At 51.7% G+C, this 17,389-nt stretch overlaps 1 protein-coding gene across 2 annotated transcripts in view; it reads left to right on the forward strand.

The window, feature by feature from the left end:
• Nucleotides 1-17,389, forward strand: part of AP3B2 (adaptor related protein complex 3 subunit beta 2) — a 102,902-nt gene that overhangs the window by 22,236 nt on the left and 63,277 nt on the right. The window contains exon 2 of one of the 2 annotated variants that reach the window (XM_078786431.1): nucleotides 16,351-16,501. In XM_078786431.1, coding sequence (XP_078642557.1) covers nucleotides 16,398-16,501 — 104 coding nt within the window. In that variant the 5' untranslated portion in view covers nucleotides 16,351-16,397. Of the gene's footprint in view, nucleotides 1-16,282; nucleotides 16,502-17,389 lie in introns of those variants that run through there. The other variant, XM_068130216.2, reaches the window with a different exon arrangement.

Consider the following 17,389-nt stretch of genomic DNA (forward strand, 5'->3'; position numbering starts at 1 on the left):
CCGGGGGCTTCGTCGCCCAACAGTGACAGCATATGGTCCATTTGGACCGACGGGCGCGTCTCACCGAGCTCGGGGAGATCCAGGAGGCGATCGGCCCGTGAGTCGTCCGTGAGGCCGAACGTGGCTAGGAGTAGCCGCTTGAGTGCCTCGTACTTGTGGCCGTCCGGTGGGTGGCGAAGGACGGACACAACTCGAGCGGCCGTGCCGGGCCCGAGGGAGGCGACGACATGGCAGTAGCGCAGGTCGTCGTTGGTGAGGCGCCGAAGCTGAAATTGGGCTTCGGCTTGAACGAACCAGACTTCGGCCTGGGCCTCCCAAAATTCGGGAAGTTTAATCGCCATTGCCTTGTCGTTGGCCATTGCAATGGCGTCGTGTTCGGAAGGATCGCTACGGCAGATCCAACGTCGAGGGTCACCAGTAAAGCGCGGCGTTACGCGCGCTGCTTGTGAGCAAGGAGGAAGCGGACAAGCGGTAACATATAAACGTCTTTATTGTAAGACTACACTGTAACTCTGAAATGCTCCGGGCTGGTCGCCAGGTGTATATCATGAGGCCACGCCTACCCCTCGGGCGTGGCCACCGCCCACTTGGTGCGTGGAATGATGTCACCACGCCAGTGGGCTTTTGTGTCCGCCACAGGAACAACGTTAAAATGAAATAACGACGAAACAACGTACAATTCACAATCTCATGAGATTCCATCATCTCGCGATTCTTCATGAAGAATAGCAGATAAGTATGTTACAGTTCATACCTCTGCTGATGTGGGGCAGATAAGATAGGTGTGTTATAGTTGATACCTCTGTGATGTGGGGCAGATAAGATAGGTATGTTATAGTTGATACCTCTGCTGATGTGGGGCAGATAAGATAGGTGTGTTATAGTTGATACCTCTGCTGATGTGGGGCAGTTATGATAAGATAGGTATGTTATAGTTGATACCTCTGCTGATGTGGGGCAGTTATGATTAGATAGGTATGTTATAGTTGATACCTCTGCTGATGTGGGGCAGTTATGATAAGATAGGTATGTTATAGTTGATACCTTTGCTGATGTGGGGCAGTTATGATAAGATAGGTATGTTATAGTTGATACCTTTGCTGATGTGGGGCAGTTATGATAAGATAGGTGTGTTATAGTTGATACCTTTGCTGATGTGGGGCAGATAAGATAGGTGTGTTATAGTTGATACCTCTGCTGATGTGGGGCAGTTATGATAAGATAGGTATGTTATAGTTGATACCTTTGCTGATGTGGGGCAGTTATGATAAGATAGGTGTGTTATAGTTCATACCTTTGCTGATGTGGGGCAGTTATGATAAGATAGGTGTGTTATAGTTGATACCTTTGCTGATGTGGGGCAGTTATGATAAGATAGGTATGTTATAGTTCATACCTTTGCTGATGTGGGGCAGTTATGATATGCGAATGCGAATATAGTTCACTATATCACTATATAGTTCACTATATAGTTCAATATATCACTATCATATAGTGATATGCGAAATGATATGCGAATATAGTTCATACCTTTGCTGATGTGGGGCAGTTATGATAAGATAGGTGTGTTATAGTTCATACCTCTGCTGATGTGGGGCAGATAAGATAGGTATGTTATAGTTCATGCCACTGCTGATGTGCGGCAGTTATGATAAGATAGGTATGTTATAGTTCATACCTCTGCTGATGTACCATGGGGCAGATAAGATAGGTATGTTATAGTTCATGTTCATGTTATAGTTCATGTTGCGAATATGGAATTTGGCCTCCATATCCGCTTGTAAATATTCCCCTATTTTCCCCAATACTCCCCAACTATCCCCAATCCCCCATTCCCTAGTCCCATTGTCTGTAAACAACAATCAGTAGAGCCGACCTTCCCCTTATTCCCCCATTAAATGTCGTGCCCAGGTCCACCGCACCACACGTAGACAACTTTCGGACATCTTGCTAGTTATTCTTAGTCTATGTCAGTTAAGGCCTCGTTTCCATTAATTATGACTCTTCGTTGCACCAGAATGTGATTATATGGCATCAGTAGTGAGTTTAGGACCTTTCCCATACCTCCTTCCATCTTCTTCCCCAACAATTACAACAACAACAGAGGAGATGGCGGCGGCGCGGGGGAGGATGCGTCCTCACACCGGCTCGATTAGCGCCATTGACCACGCGCTCCACGGGGTTACCACGGAGGGGCTGGCTGTCAGCTCCTCCTCAAGGGCGGAGCCTGGTAACCCCCCGCACCCAATCAGAAGGGCGGACCGATTCCATCTGGGGCGGCGCTAACGAGCCGAGGGCGTGTCACTCCCCGCCGGATATACGCGGCCCCGCGCCGGATGTGACGTCAGATGCGCCCCCAGCTGGAGAAAGAACGTTGCCTGCGATCGCTGAGAGGAAGAGAACCCGCCTGTGAAAGAACGTTACCTCCGAGCGCTGTGACCTCCCCGCATCTTTGGACCGGACCGAACCGTGTTGATTCTGCCCCGAGCCCAGGTGCACCTGGAGCCACCGATACCTGCCTTTCCCCGCCATCAACCCCCGTGTGAGTCAGCCGTTGTCCCGTTTATCTGTCGTCTGTCCGGGGAATAATATAAGATTGTGTCTAAGTGCTTGTCTTTCTATGTTGTACCTCTCGTCCCTGTAATCTAACCTTTTCCGTACGAATATAATTGAGAATCGAAACATTGGTGTCTGTCATTATAATCCAGCCGTGTGTCTTCTTTTTCCTTATTGATCCAGCGTAGCGCGGCTCCGTCAACATTCGAGTACAATCGGGTAATTTGTGCGGACACGACGGCCATTCCGCTCGGCCCACCTTAACATCAAAGTCGTGTCTGTAACAATTGGTGTCGAGGAGTGAGATTCGGACCCGGGACTAAATTAGTTAGGCCCAAATTTTGGGAGGGAAAATCGATTCGGAGCGCGTACTGCGCTCGACAAAATCGATCCGGAGCGCGGTCCCGCGGTTACTGCGCTCGACGAAATTATAACAGCAAAATTTGGATTTGTGTTACGAAACTCGAATTTGGAAAGTCGCGCTATGGCGGATCAAGACGGCTGGGGTCCGGTAGGGGAGAGTGAAGCAGGGTCGGTCCAGGACCAAATTGAGACACGAGAGGAGAGCGAAACAGCGAGGGTAGCAAGCACGCAAAATGGCGCCTCGCTGGTCACCGCGCCGGCGACCGTGGCAGCGCCCCCGGTGGATTGGAACTTGTTTTTTATACAAATGAAGGCCCTTATGGCCCAGAATAATGAAGAAATGGCAAACAGAATGGGGAACCGGATGGATGCTCAGGGTGAGCGATTGGAGGGCCAAATGGGGTCCAATAGCGAGAAATTGAGGGAGGACATGGGGGCGCAGATCGGGGGGTTAGGGAGTAGAATAGAGGGATTAGACATGAAATTTGGGAAATTAGACGATAGATTAGGGGAAATACAGGAGGGGTTAACGGGGGTAGAAAATAGAATGGCTGCCCAGGAGAATCAGATAGAGGGAGTGAAACATGGGTTAACGGGGGTAGAAAACAGAATGGCCGCTCAAGAGAATCAGATAGAGGGAGTGAAACATGGGTTAACGGGGGTAGAAAACAGAATGGCCGCTCAAGAGAATCAAATGGAAGGGATGCAAAAAGGGTTAGAGGGGTTAGAAAACACCATGGAAGGCAAATTGAGGGACATGAGGGACCAAGCGGAAAGGGAAGTTAACCAAATGGGGCAGCAGATAGAGGGGGTCAGAATGGGGGTAGAAACGAAATTGGATGCTCACAGGGAGGAAATGGAGCAGATGAGGGTGGCATCTGGGCAGGAGATGCAAGTGATGGGAGAAGAGATCAGAAGAGGTGTGAGTGAGGAGGTCGGAGGAGTGCGCGAGGAGGTGAGGCACTGTAAGGAGCGCATGGAGAAGGAGGTGAGAAAGGGGACTGTAAAATTGCAAGGTGGTATAGAGGACTTGACGCTGGGAGTAGAACAACTGACAGTGGGACAAAAGGAGTTGGGGGAACAGGTAAAGAAGAACACAGCGGTAATAGAGGGGTTAAAATCTACGCAGAAGGAGATGCGACGCCTGTTCTGCCAAAAAGGGACCAGCACGGAGGATGAGGGCCCCCCTTCAATTACATCAGGTGGGGGCCCCCCTTGAGCGGGTGGCTATGGATATTCTAGGACCGCTGCCCCGCACCCGCCAAGGTAATAAGTATATCCTCGTGGTAATGGACTATTTCACCAAGTGGCCGGAGGCCTACGCCCTCCCCAACCAAGAAGCAGGGGTGGTAGCGCAGGCCTTCGTGGAAGGATTTGTGTGCCGGCATGGGATTCCACAGGAGTTGCACACCGACCAGGGACGAAATTTTGAGAGCAAATTGCTAAAAGATGTGTGCAGTCTCCTGTCAATTCGGAAAACCAGAACAACGCCTTTAAGACCTCAATCTGACGGGATGGTGGAAAGATTCAATCGAACTCTAATCCAACAACTGGCACTGTTCACCGCCACCCGTCAGGATGACTGGGACGAACATCTCCCTTACTTGCTCATGGCCTACCGAACCAGCCAGCACGGGGCCACCGCATGCAGTCCAGCGTTGCTTATGTATGGGCGGGAGTTACGGGCTCCCGCCGACTTGCTATGCGGTCCCGTGCCAGACACAGTGGTTAACCCGCCGAGGGAGGGGTACGCACGTCACCTAGAGGAAGGCATGGAGCTAGTCCATGCCTTCGCCCGCCGCCAACTCCATCTGGCGGGGGAAAAGATGAAGCGCAGGTACGACGACCGGAGCCAGGGGAGTCAATACGCTCCGGGGATGAAGATTTGGTTCTTTAATCCCCGGAGGCGGAAGGGAAGGTGCCCAAAACTCACCTCCCCCTGGCAAGGCCCAGGAGTCGTCCTGTCGCAAATCTGTGACGTGGTCATTAAGATCAAAATGGGGCCACGAGCCCTCCCTCGGATCGTCCACGCCGACCGGATAAGACCTTACACCGGCGAGCAGGCGCCCCCGTGGATTGCCTCGGCTTTAGATGCCGAGGCGGGACCCAGTACCTCTGAATAAGGGGGGCTTATTAGTGCCAGAGGACTGGGGGATTGAGGAGCGATGTGCCCGGTGGGTAAGAGTGGCATCCCTGCCACCCTGCCCAATGGGGGCAAAGGAGCACTAGATTATGGGGTGTATGGCAGTGAAAACTAGCCCGGGTGGGTTAGGTTATATTGTAGGGATCTAGAAGAGATTGACATTAGGTAACGTTAAGTTTAGTTAGTGACTGATACCTGTAGTGGGGACGCAGGTAGTTTAGTGTGGATGATAATGACGTGGTATGTGCTTAGTTTAAAGGGAAGACGGGGAGCACTGAGTTAGCAGGGTAACAGGTAGTTCAGATGATGCTGTGTGATTGCACAGGTGTGCAACTGGACAGGTGTGTGGAGCAGTGTGTGAGTAGTGAGTGTTGTGGATCAGCGCGAAGGCGCTTGGGGAGAGAAGGGTGCAGGTGGCACCAGGTGTGAGAGCACAGGTGTGCAAGTACAGGTGTGTGGAGAGAGTGGGAGTAAGTGGTACGGAGTGGTGTGCATGGTGCGAAGGTGTGGATGGGGGAAGAGTAGACCCCTTTCACGAGTACCCGGGGCGGGTAGTGTAAGTGTTAGGTAGAGGGTACAGGTAAATTGTGGTTGGATATTGGCATCTGTGGTGCGGTTGCAGAATGGTGTTGTGGATGGGTGCATTAGTGTTGTGGAAATGGCTGGGCGTGTAGCCTGTTAGTGTGTGTAGTTGGTTGGGCACTCCACCACTGTGAGGATGTCGGCCAGGTGAGGCCGCAGGTGGGCTCTGGGAGCCGGTAGAGTTGTGGATGGGGCCCGAGGATCCGGAGGACGGACCCGGGTAGCCCAGTGCCAGAGAGGGCACCGAGTGGGGAGAGTGCCAGAGGGCCTTCCCCAGGTAGTTAGGTTAGGGCAAGGAGCAGGTAAGCTCGGAGGCAACTGCAGTGGTGGAGGTGTGCAGATGGGTAGACCCACTGGGAGAGGTACACGCCGCAGCCCAGAAATTGTGCGAGGGCACCGGGAGATGAATCGGGGGAGTGAGACCCCAAATTGAAGCGCACCACAGTTTGGCCAATGGGAATTGGTTTTTAGAACCCATAGTGTAAGAGGGCCAATGGTTTGGCCGGAGAAAGACCCCGGGTAGTGTAAAGTTGTTAAAGTCATTTAGGAAATAGTTAGGATTGATGAACCTGTCGCACCATACGCAGCCACTTACCTGTGGTGATGATGATGACTCCACACCTGTGTTTTCTTTGTTTTGTGTTGCAGGAAGTAAGAATTGTTGTGAGGATTTGTGAGACGCATCACGACGTGGATGAGACATTGGGGTGATTCCATCTCTCCCTCCCTAGGAGGGACTGATGATGAATTCGTAATGGCAAATTTTGATGTTGAGTTGAAAATGGCAAATTTTGATGAGAGTTGAAAATGGCAAATTTGATTGGTTAGGAGGGAGAGAAGACGAATTTGGTTTATGGGAGGAACGGGGAAGACAGTAGGGATGTTTGTTGATTTGTAAAGTAGATGTTTATGGGTAGTGTTGTGTTTTGTGGATGCAGTAAGGGGTAAGGGAGGGGCCATGTAGGTTACCTGGTGGGGGGGGGGGCGTACGATAGGAACGTACCTGTCTCACCTGGTTCCCATGTGCCCCCAGTGTGCATCATCTTGTATTGCGTGCACTTTTGCGCCCTTACCACCTTACTCACTTGTCTGCTTCTTTTGTCTCCCGCCTCCGAGGATCTGGCTTTGGGGTAGAGAGAGAGGAGAGAGAGGTGCTGGCTACGCAGTTGTGGGCCTGCACTTTCGCTGTTTGCTGCCGGGATCGATACACCATATGGACCGCAATGTTTGTGGCCACCCACAATGGACCGCAGTTCGTTTGCGGCCAAGCACCACCCGGGGATGGACCTATGGGTCAACGTGGCACCTATGCCATACAGGTGAACCACTTTTAGTTAACACCAAGTGCACCACAAGAAGAGCAAGAGACACCTGCAGGGTTAGGGGTTGTCGAATTTATTTTTATTCCAATGAACAATGGTGACTGCACCGATTGGTGGTGGGGTGGTGCTTTTGATGCTCGGGAAGGGTGCTCTGCACGTTATTAAAGGCCGTCGGCCACAGAGCACTCGTGGGTTGGTGTATCGATGTTGGCAAGCGCGCTCTCTCTATGCATAACATCTGCATGTGTTCCTCCAAAAACAGGTCCTGGATCGTAGTGTAAATAGCAGCGTAGTCTTGTAAATAATGCTCCCTACCGGCTGTATGTGTAGTTTGAGAATTCTTTCCGCAATTCGGTTATCCTGTGGGTGTGTTTCTGTGAGGAGAAGGGTGCAACGTCGCAGGGGGACATATTTACTCATTTGTGAACATCTGTAAAACTGTCGCACTCAGGGTAGAGTTAATAGTAGAGGGAACTACATTGCGTGCCACACTAAAGTAGGTAAAAATTTATCGGGTCGGGACGCCCCGAGGGTAGAGAAGGGTGCAATGTTGCGAATATGGAATTTGGCCTCCATATCCGCTTGTAAATATTCCCCTATTTTCCCCAATACTCCCCAACTATCCCCAATCCCCCATTCCCTAGTCCCATTGTCTGTAAACAACAATCAGTAGAGCCGACCTTCCCCTTATTCCCCCATTAAATGTCGTGCCCAGGTCCACCGCACCACACGTAGACAACTTTCGGACATCTTGCTAGTTATTCTTAGTCTATGTCAGTTAAGGCCTCGTTTCCATTAATTATGACTCTTCGTTGCACCAGAATGTGATTATATGGCATCAGTAGTGAGTTTAGGACCTTTCCCATACCTCCTTCCATCTTCTTCCCCAACAATTACAACAACAACAGAGGAGATGGCGGCGGCGCGGGGGAGGATGCGTCCTCACACCGGCTCGATTAGCGCCATTGACCACGCGCTCCACGGGGTTACCACGGAGGGGCTGGCTGTCAGCTCCTCCTCAAGGGCGGAGCCTGGTAACCCCCCGCACCCAATCAGAAGGGCGGACCGATTCCATCTGGGGCGGCGCTAACGAGCCGAGGGCGTGTCACTCCCCGCCGGATATACGCGGCCCCGCGCCGGATGTGACGTCAGATGCGCCCCCAGCTGGAGAAAGAACGTTGCCTGCGATCGCTGAGAGGAAGAGAACCCGCCTGTGAAAGAACGTTACCTCCGAGCGCTGTGACCTCCCCGCATCTTTGGACCGGACCGAACCGTGTTGATTCTGCCCCGAGCCCAGGTGCACCTGGAGCCACCGATACCTGCCTTTCCCCGCCATCAACCCCCGTGTGAGTCAGCCGTTGTCCCGTTTATCTGTCGTCTGTCCGGGGAATAATATAAGATTGTGTCTAAGTGCTTGTCTTTCTATGTTGTACCTCTCGTCCCTGTAATCTAACCTTTTCCGTACGAATATAATTGAGAATCGAAACATTGGTGTCTGTCATTATAATCCAGCCGTGTGTCTTCTTTTTCCTTATTGATCCAGCGTAGCGCGGCTCCGTCAACGTTCGAGTACAATCGGGTAATTTGTGCGGACACGACGGCCATTCCGCTCGGCCCACCTTAACATCAAAGTCGTGTCTGTAACAATTGGTGTCGAGGAGTGAGATTCGGACCCGGGACTAAATTAGTTAGGCCCAAATTTTGGGAGGGAAAATCGATTCGGAGCGCGTACTGCGCTCGACAAAATCGATCCGGAGCGCGGTCCCGCGGTTACTGCGCTCGACGAAATTATAACAGCAAAATTTGGATTTGTGTTACGAAACTCGAATTTGGAAAGTCGCGCTATGGCGGATCAAGACGGCTGGGGTCCGGTAGGGGAGAGTGAAGCAGGGTCGGTCCAGGACCAAATTGAGACACGAGAGGAGAGCGAAACAGCGAGGGTAGCAAGCACGCAAAATGGCGCCTCGCTGGTCACCGCGCCGGCGACCGTGGCAGCGCCCCCGGTGGATTGGAACTTGTTTTTTATACAAATGAAGGCCCTTATGGCCCAGAATAATGAAGAAATGGCAAACAGAATGGGGAACCGGATGGATGCTCAGGGTGAGCGATTGGAGGGCCAATTGGGGTCCAATAGCGAGAAATTGAGGGAGGACATGGGGGCGCAGATCGGGGGGTTAGGGAGTAGAATAGAGGGATTAGACATGAAATTTGGGAAATTAGACGATAGATTAGGGGAAATACAGGAGGGGTTAACGGGGGTAGAAAATAGAATGGCTGCCCAGGAGAATCAGATAGAGGGAGTGAAACATGGGTTAACGGGGGTAGAAAACAGAATGGCCGCTCAAGAGAATCAGATAGAGGGAGTGAAACATGGGTTAACGGGGGTAGAAAACAGAATGGCCGCTCAAGAGAATCAAATGGAAGGGATGCAAAAAGGGTTAGAGGGGTTAGAAAACACCATGGAAGGCAAATTGAGGGACATGAGGGACCAAGCGGAAAGGGAAGTTAACCAAATGGGGCAGCAGATAGAGGGGGTCAGAATGGGGGTAGAAACGAAATTGGATGCTCACAGGGAGGAAATGGAGCAGATGAGGGTGGCATCTGGGCAGGAGATGCAAGTGATGGGAGAAGAGATCAGAAGAGGTGTGAGTGAGGAGGTCGGAGGAGTGCGCGAGGAGGTGAGGCACTGTAAGGAGCGCATGGAGAAGGAGGTGAGAAAGGGGACTGTAAAATTGCAAGGTGGTATAGAGGACTTGACGCTGGGAGTAGAACAACTGACAGTGGGACAAAAGGAGTTGGGGGAACAGGTAAAGAAGAACACAGCGGTAATAGAGGGGTTAAAATCTACGCAGAAGGAGATGCGACGCCTGTTCTGCCAAAAAGGGACCAGCACGGAGGATGAGGGCCCCCCTTCAATTACATCAGGTGGGGGCCCCCCTTGAGCGGGTGGCTATGGATATTCTAGGACCGCTGCCCCGCACCCGCCAAGGTAATAAGTATATCCTCGTGGTAATGGACTATTTCACCAAGTGGCCGGAGGCCTACGCCCTCCCCAACCAAGAAGCAGGGGTGGTAGCGCAGGCCTTCGTGGAAGGATTTGTGTGCCGGCATGGGATTCCACAGGAGTTGCACACCGACCAGGGACGAAATTTTGAGAGCAAATTGCTAAAAGATGTGTGCAGTCTCCTGTCAATTCGGAAAACCAGAACAACGCCTTTAAGACCTCAATCTGACGGGATGGTGGAAAGATTCAATCGAACTCTAATCCAACAACTGGCACTGTTCACCGCCACCCGTCAGGATGACTGGGACGAACATCTCCCTTACTTGCTCATGGCCTACCGAACCAGCCAGCACGGGGCCACCGCATGCAGTCCAGCGTTGCTTATGTATGGGCGGGAGTTACGGGCTCCCGCCGACTTGCTATGCGGTCCCGTGCCAGACACAGTGGTTAACCCGCCGAGGGAGGGGTACGCACGTCACCTAGAGGAAGGCATGGAGCTAGTCCATGCCTTCGCCCGCCGCCAACTCCATCTGGCGGGGGAAAAGATGAAGCGCAGGTACGACGACCGGAGCCAGGGGAGTCAATACGCTCCGGGGATGAAGATTTGGTTCTTTAATCCCCGGAGGCGGAAGGGAAGGTGCCCAAAACTCACCTCCCCCTGGCAAGGCCCAGGAGTCGTCCTGTCGCAAATCTGTGACGTGGTCATTAAGATCAAAATGGGGCCACGAGCCCTCCCTCGGATCGTCCACGCCGACCGGATAAGACCTTACACCGGCGAGCAGGCGCCCCCGTGGATTGCCTCGGCTTTAGATGCCGAGGCGGGACCCAGTACCTCTGAATAAGGGGGGCTTATTAGTGCCAGAGGACTGGGGGATTGAGGAGCGATGTGCCCGGTGGGTAAGAGTGGCATCCCTGCCACCCTGCCCAATGGGGGCAAAGGAGCACTAGATTATGGGGTGTATGGCAGTGAAAACTAGCCCGGGTGGGTTAGGTTATATTGTAGGGATCTAGAAGAGATTGACATTAGGTAACGTTAAGTTTAGTTAGTGACTGATACCTGTAGTGGGGACGCAGGTAGTTTAGTGTGGATGATAATGACGTGGTATGTGCTTAGTTTAAAGGGAAGACGGGGAGCACTAAGTTAGCAGGGTAACAGGTAGTTCAGATGATGCTGTGTGATTGCACAGGTGTGCAACTGGACAGGTGTGTGGAGCAGTGTGTGAGTAGTGAGTGTTGTGGATCAGCGCGAAGGCGCTTGGGGAGAGAAGGGTGCAGGTGGCACCAGGTGTGAGAGCACAGGTGTGCAAGTACAGGTGTGTGGAGAGAGTGGGAGTAAGTGGTACGGAGTGGTGTGCATGGTGCGAAGGTGTGGATGGGGGAAGAGTAGACCCCTTTCACGAGTACCCGGGGCGGGTAGTGTAAGTGTTAGGTAGAGGGTACAGGTAAATTGTGGTTGGATATTGGCATCTGTGGTGCGGTTGCAGAATGGTGTTGTGGATGGGTGCATTAGTGTTGTGGAAATGGCTGGGCGTGTAGCCTGTTAGTGTGTGTAGTTGGTTGGGCACTCCACCACTGTGAGGATGTCGGCCAGGTGAGGCCGCAGGTGGGCTCTGGGAGCCGGTAGAGTTGTGGATGGGGCCCGAGGATCCGGAGGACGGACCCGGGTAGCCCAGTGCCAGAGAGGGCACCGAGTGGGGAGAGTGCCAGAGGGCCTTCCCCAGGTAGTTAGGTTAGGGCAAGGAGCAGGTAAGCTCGGAGGCAACTGCAGTGGTGGAGGTGTGCAGATGGGTAGACCCACTGGGAGAGGTACACGCCGCAGCCCAGAAATTGTGCGAGGGCACCGGGAGATGAATCGGGGGAGTGAGACCCCAAATTGAAGCGCACCACAGTTTGGCCAATGGGAATTGGTTTTTAGAACCCATAGTGTAAGAGGGCCAATGGTTTGGCCGGAGAAAGACCCCGGGTAGTGTAAAGTTGTTAAAGTCATTTAGGAAATAGTTAGGATTGATGAACCTGTCGCACCATACGCAGCCACTTACCTGTGGTGATGATGATGACTCCACACCTGTGTTTTCTTTGTTTTGTGTTGCAGGAAGTAAGAATTGTTGTGAGGATTTGTGAGACGCATCACGACGTGGATGAGACATTGGGGTGATTCCATCTCTCCCTCCCTAGGAGGGACTGATGATGAATTCGTAATGGCAAATTTTGATGTTGAGTTGAAAATGGCAAATTTTGATGAGAGTTGAAAATGGCAAATTTGATTGGTTAGGAGGGAGAGAAGACGAATTTGGTTTATGGGAGGAACGGGGAAGACAGTAGGGATGTTTGTTGATTTGTAAAGTAGATGTTTATGGGTAGTGTTGTGTTTTGTGGATGCAGTAAGGGGTAAGGGAGGGGCCATGTAGGTTACCTGGTGGGGGGGGGGGGGCGTACGATAGGAACGTACCTGTCTCACCTGGTTCCCATGTGCCCCCAGTGTGCATCATCTTGTATTGCGTGCACTTTTGCGCCCTTACCACCTTACTCACTTGTCTGCTTCTTTTGTCTCCCGCCTCCGAGGATCTGGCTTTGGGGTAGAGAGAGAGGAGAGAGAGGTGCTGGCTACGCAGTTGTGGGCCTGCACTTTCGCTGTTTGCTGCCGGGATCGATACACCATATGGACCGCAATGTTTGTGGCCACCCACAATGGACCGCAGTTCGTTTGCGGCCAAGCACCACCCGGGGATGGACCTATGGGTCAACGTGGCACCTATGCCATACAGGTGAACCACTTTTAGTTAACACCAAGTGCACCACAAGAAGAGCAAGAGACACCTGCAGGGTTAGGGGTTGTCGAATTTATTTTTATTCCAATGAACAATGGTGACTGCACCGATTGGTGGTGGGGTGGTGCTTTTGATGCTCGGGAAGGGTGCTCTGCACGTTATTAAAGGCCGTCGGCCACAGAGCACTCGTGGGTTGGTGTATCGATGTTGGCAAGCGCGCTCTCTCTATGCATAACATCTGCATGTGTTCCTCCAAAAACAGGTCCTGGATCGTAGTGTAAATAGCAGCGTAGTCTTGTAAATAATGCTCCCTACCGGCTGTATGTGTAGTTTGAGAATTCTTTCCGCAATTCGGTTATCCTGTGGGTGTGTTTCTGTGAGGAGAAGGGTGCAACGTCGCAGGGGGACATATTTACTCATTTGTGAACATCTGTAAAACTGTCGCACTCAGGGTAGAGTTAATAGTAGAGGGAACTACATTGCGTGCCACACTAAAGTAGGTAAAAATTTATCGGGTCGGGACGCCCCGAGGGTAGAGAAGGGTGCAATGTTGCGAATATGGAATTTGGCCTCCATATCCGCTTGTAAATATTCCCCTATTTTCCCCAATACTCCCCAACTATCCCCAATCCCCCATTCCCTAGTCCCATTGTCTGTAAACAACAATCAGTAGAGCCGACCTTCCCCTTATTCCCCCATTAAATGTCGTGCCCAGGTCCACCGCACCACACGTAGACAACTTTCGGACATCTTGCTAGTTATTCTTAGTCTATGTCAGTTAAGGCCTCGTTTCCATTAATTATGACTCTTCGTTGCACCAGAATGTGATTATATGGCATCAGTAGTGAGTTTAGGACCTTTCCCATACCTCCTTCCATCTTCTTCCCCAACAATTACAACAACAACAGAGGAGATGGCGGCGGCGCGGGGGAGGATGCGTCCTCACACCGGCTCGATTAGCGCCATTGACCACGCGCTCCACGGGGTTACCACGGAGGGGCTGGCTGTCAGCTCCTCCTCAAGGGCGGAGCCTGGTAACCCCCCGCACCCAATCAGAAGGGCGGACCGATTCCATCTGGGGCGGCGCTAACGAGCCGAGGGCGTGTCACTCCCCGCCGGATATACGCGGCCCCGCGCCGGATGTGACGTCAGATGCGCCCCCAGCTGGAGAAAGAACGTTGCCTGCGATCGCTGAGAGGAAGAGAACCCGCCTGTGAAAGAACGTTACCTCCGAGCGCTGTGACCTCCCCGCATCTTTGGACCGGACCGAACCGTGTTGATTCTGCCCCGAGCCCAGGTGCACCTGGAGCCACCGATACCTGCCTTTCCCCGCCATCAACCCCCGTGTGAGTCAGCCGTTGTCCCATTTATCTGTCGTCTGTCCGGGGAATAATATAAGATTGTGTCTAAGTGCTTGTCTTTCTATGTTGTACCTCTCGTCCCTGTAATCTAACCTTTTCCGTACGAATATAATTGAGAATCGAAACATTGGTGTCTGTCATTATAATCCAGCCGTGTGTCTTCTTTTTCCTTATTGATCCAGCGTAGCGCGGCTCCGTCAACGTTCGAGTACAATCGGGTAATTTGTGCGGACACGACGGCCATTCCGCTCGGCCCACCTTAACATCAAAGTCGTGTCTGTAACAGTATGTTATAGTTCATACCTTTGCTGATGTGGGGCAGTTATGATAAGATAGGTGTGTTATAGTTCATACCTCTGCTGATGTGGGGCAGATAAGATAGGTATGTTATAGTTCATGCCACTGCTGATGTGCGGCAGTTATGATAAGATAGGTATGTTATAGTTCATACCTCTGCTGATGTAGGGCAGATAAGATAGGTATGTTATAGTTCATGCCACTGCTGATGTGGGGCAGTTATGATAAGATAGGTGTGTTATAGTTCATACCTTTGCTGATGTGGGGCAGTTATGATAAGATAGGTGTGTTATAGTTCATACCTCTGCTGATGTGGGGCAGATAAGATAGGTATGGTATAGTTCATACCTCTGCTGATGTGGGGCAGTTATGATAAGATAGGTATGTTATAGTTCATACCTCTGCTGATGTGGGGCAGTTATGATAAGATAGGTATGTTATAGTTCATACCTCTGCTGATGTGGGGCAGTTATGATAAGATAGGTATGTAATAGTTCATACCTCTGCTGATGTGGGGCAGTTATGATAAGATAGGTATGTTATAGTTCATACCTCTGCTGATGCTGATATGGGGCAGATAAGATAGGTATGTTATAGTTCATGCCACTGCTGATGTGGGGCAGTTATGATAAGATATGTGTGTTATAGTTCATACCTTTGCTGATGTGGGGCAGATAATATAGGTGTGTTATAGTTCATGCCTCTGCTGATGTGGGGCAGTTATGATAAGATAGATATGTGATAGTTCATACCTCTGTTGATGTGGGGCAGTTATGATAAGATAGATATGTTATAGTTCATGCCTCTGCTGATGTGGGGCAGATAAGATAGGTATGTTATAGTTCATACCTCTGCTGATGTGGGGCAGATAAGATAGGTATGTTATAGTTCATACCTCTGCTGATGTGGGGCAGTTAATATCGGTGTGTTATAGTTCATACCTCTGCTGATGTGGGGCAGTTAATATCGGTGTGTTATAGTTGATACCTCTGCTGATGTGGGGCAGTTATGATAAGATAGATATTTTTTATAGTTCATGCCTCTGCTGATGAGGGGCAGATAAGATAGGTGTGTTATAGTTCATACCTCTGCTGATGTGTGGGGGAGCCTCTCCCCCCCCCCCCCACCCCCTAGGAGTCCCCTGATCCCCTGCGAAGACCCCTGATCCAAAATCTAAAAATCTAAGATGGAGTGATCCTATGGGCCATCGAGTAGAATGACTGTATTGGGTTTCAGAGCAATCGGTTGGTAAATAAGGGACGAGTAGGGATCCAACGTTTGGGGGTTAATACCCGCTGGGAGCCCCCATGAACCTAAATTGAGAAATCTAAGCCTGAGTGATTGGGCGGGACACTGTCTTGTAATTATACGTCAAGTTTCAGAACAATGAGTCGGGAGATTAAGGGAGGAGTAGCAGCAATAGCAAAAAGTTATCGGACAGATATGGACGACCAGGTGGACAGACATCCGCACATCACGACCCATTTTACAAGTTCATCTCATCGAGAATCGAGACAAGATGACCTAAATATGAGAAAAAATGTTCGCATATTTCAGATGCCACTTCATCTTGCATGCGAAGCGGATGATGATGAAAAGTTGCCCTTAGTGGCCGATGTGCAATTTTATGTGAGAAGCAATATTTAGATTTCAAAAGGTAAATTTTTTGCAAGGATGGATTATTATAATATTGTATTACAATGCAAATCGGCCATGGCGGTATAGTTAGTGACATCGCCTTCGGCATTTGGATTGTGGCTGCGATGAATCCCTTTCTCAAATAAATTTTGCATTCAATAGAATAAATATTCAGACTGTAGGAGTCATTAAAAGTTGGAATAATATCGTTATTAATAACTATATCACATTCTGAAATGGAGAATAGGAATTCGTATTGAAGTGCCGCCATGTTGATGACGTAATACATTGACGTGCTCGGTGCTTGTGTCCGCAGTTTTTTCATGGGATAACGGAAGGAAGGTTTTTGCCATCTCCACAAACATGACGAGTAGCATGGCCTTGAACGATGATAAAGGCTCGGGCGGCGAACCGGACAGTGGACAGGACCCAGCGAGTGGCGGAATATTCTCAAGTGATTTCAAGAGGTTCGTGTACCGAACCACGATTCGTATTGTGTGTGTTTTTGTTTGAATCTCACTCGGTTCTGTTCACTGGCCACCATCACCATGGGCATGAGATGTCACTGAAGCTAACGACTGGTTGGTCGCTCATTCGTTTTCGGAACCGGCTCATATTCATGTAGTAGTTCTAATTATTCGGTTTGGGTGTGGTGTTTTTCTTTGACCCCGAGTCTGATGTCTTCCGACCCCGAGTCTGCTGTCCTCCGACCCCGGGTCTGCTGTCCTCCGACCCCGGGTCTGCTGTCCTCCGACCCCGGGTCTGCTGTCCTCCGACCCCGGGTCTGCTGTCCTCCGACCCCGGGTCTGCTGTCCTCCGACCCCGGGTCTGCTGTCCTCCGACCCCGGGTCTGCTGTCCTCCGACCCCGGGTCTGCTGTCCTCCGACCCCGGGTCTGCTGTCCTCCGACCCCGGGTCTGCTGTCCTCCGACCCCTGGTCTGCTGTCCTCCGACCCCGGGTCTGCTGTCCTCCGACCCCGGGTCTGCTGTCCTCCGACCCCGGGTCTGCTGTCCTCCGACCCCGGGTCTGCTGTCCTCCGACCCCGGGTCTGCTGTCCTCCGACCCCGGGTCTGCTGTCCTCCGACCCCGGGTCTGCTGTCCTCCGACCCCGGGTCTGCTGTCCTCCGACCCCGGGTCTGCTGTCCTCCGACCCCGGGTCTGCTGTCCTCCGACCCCGGGTCTGCTGTCCTCCGACCCCGGGTCTGCTGTCCTCCGACCCCGGGTCTGCTGTCCTCCGACCCCGGGTCTGATGTCTTCCGACCCCGGGTCTGCTGTCCTCCGACCCCGGGTCTGCTGTCCTCCGACCCCGGGTCTGCTGTCCTCCGACCCCGGGTCTGCTGTCCTCCGACCCCGGG

This window comes from Myxine glutinosa, chromosome 11 (assembly GCF_964187855.1).
Source record: "Myxine glutinosa chromosome 11, kmMyxGlut1.1, whole genome shotgun sequence".
Taxonomy (NCBI): Eukaryota; Metazoa; Chordata; class Myxini; order Myxiniformes; family Myxinidae; genus Myxine; species Myxine glutinosa.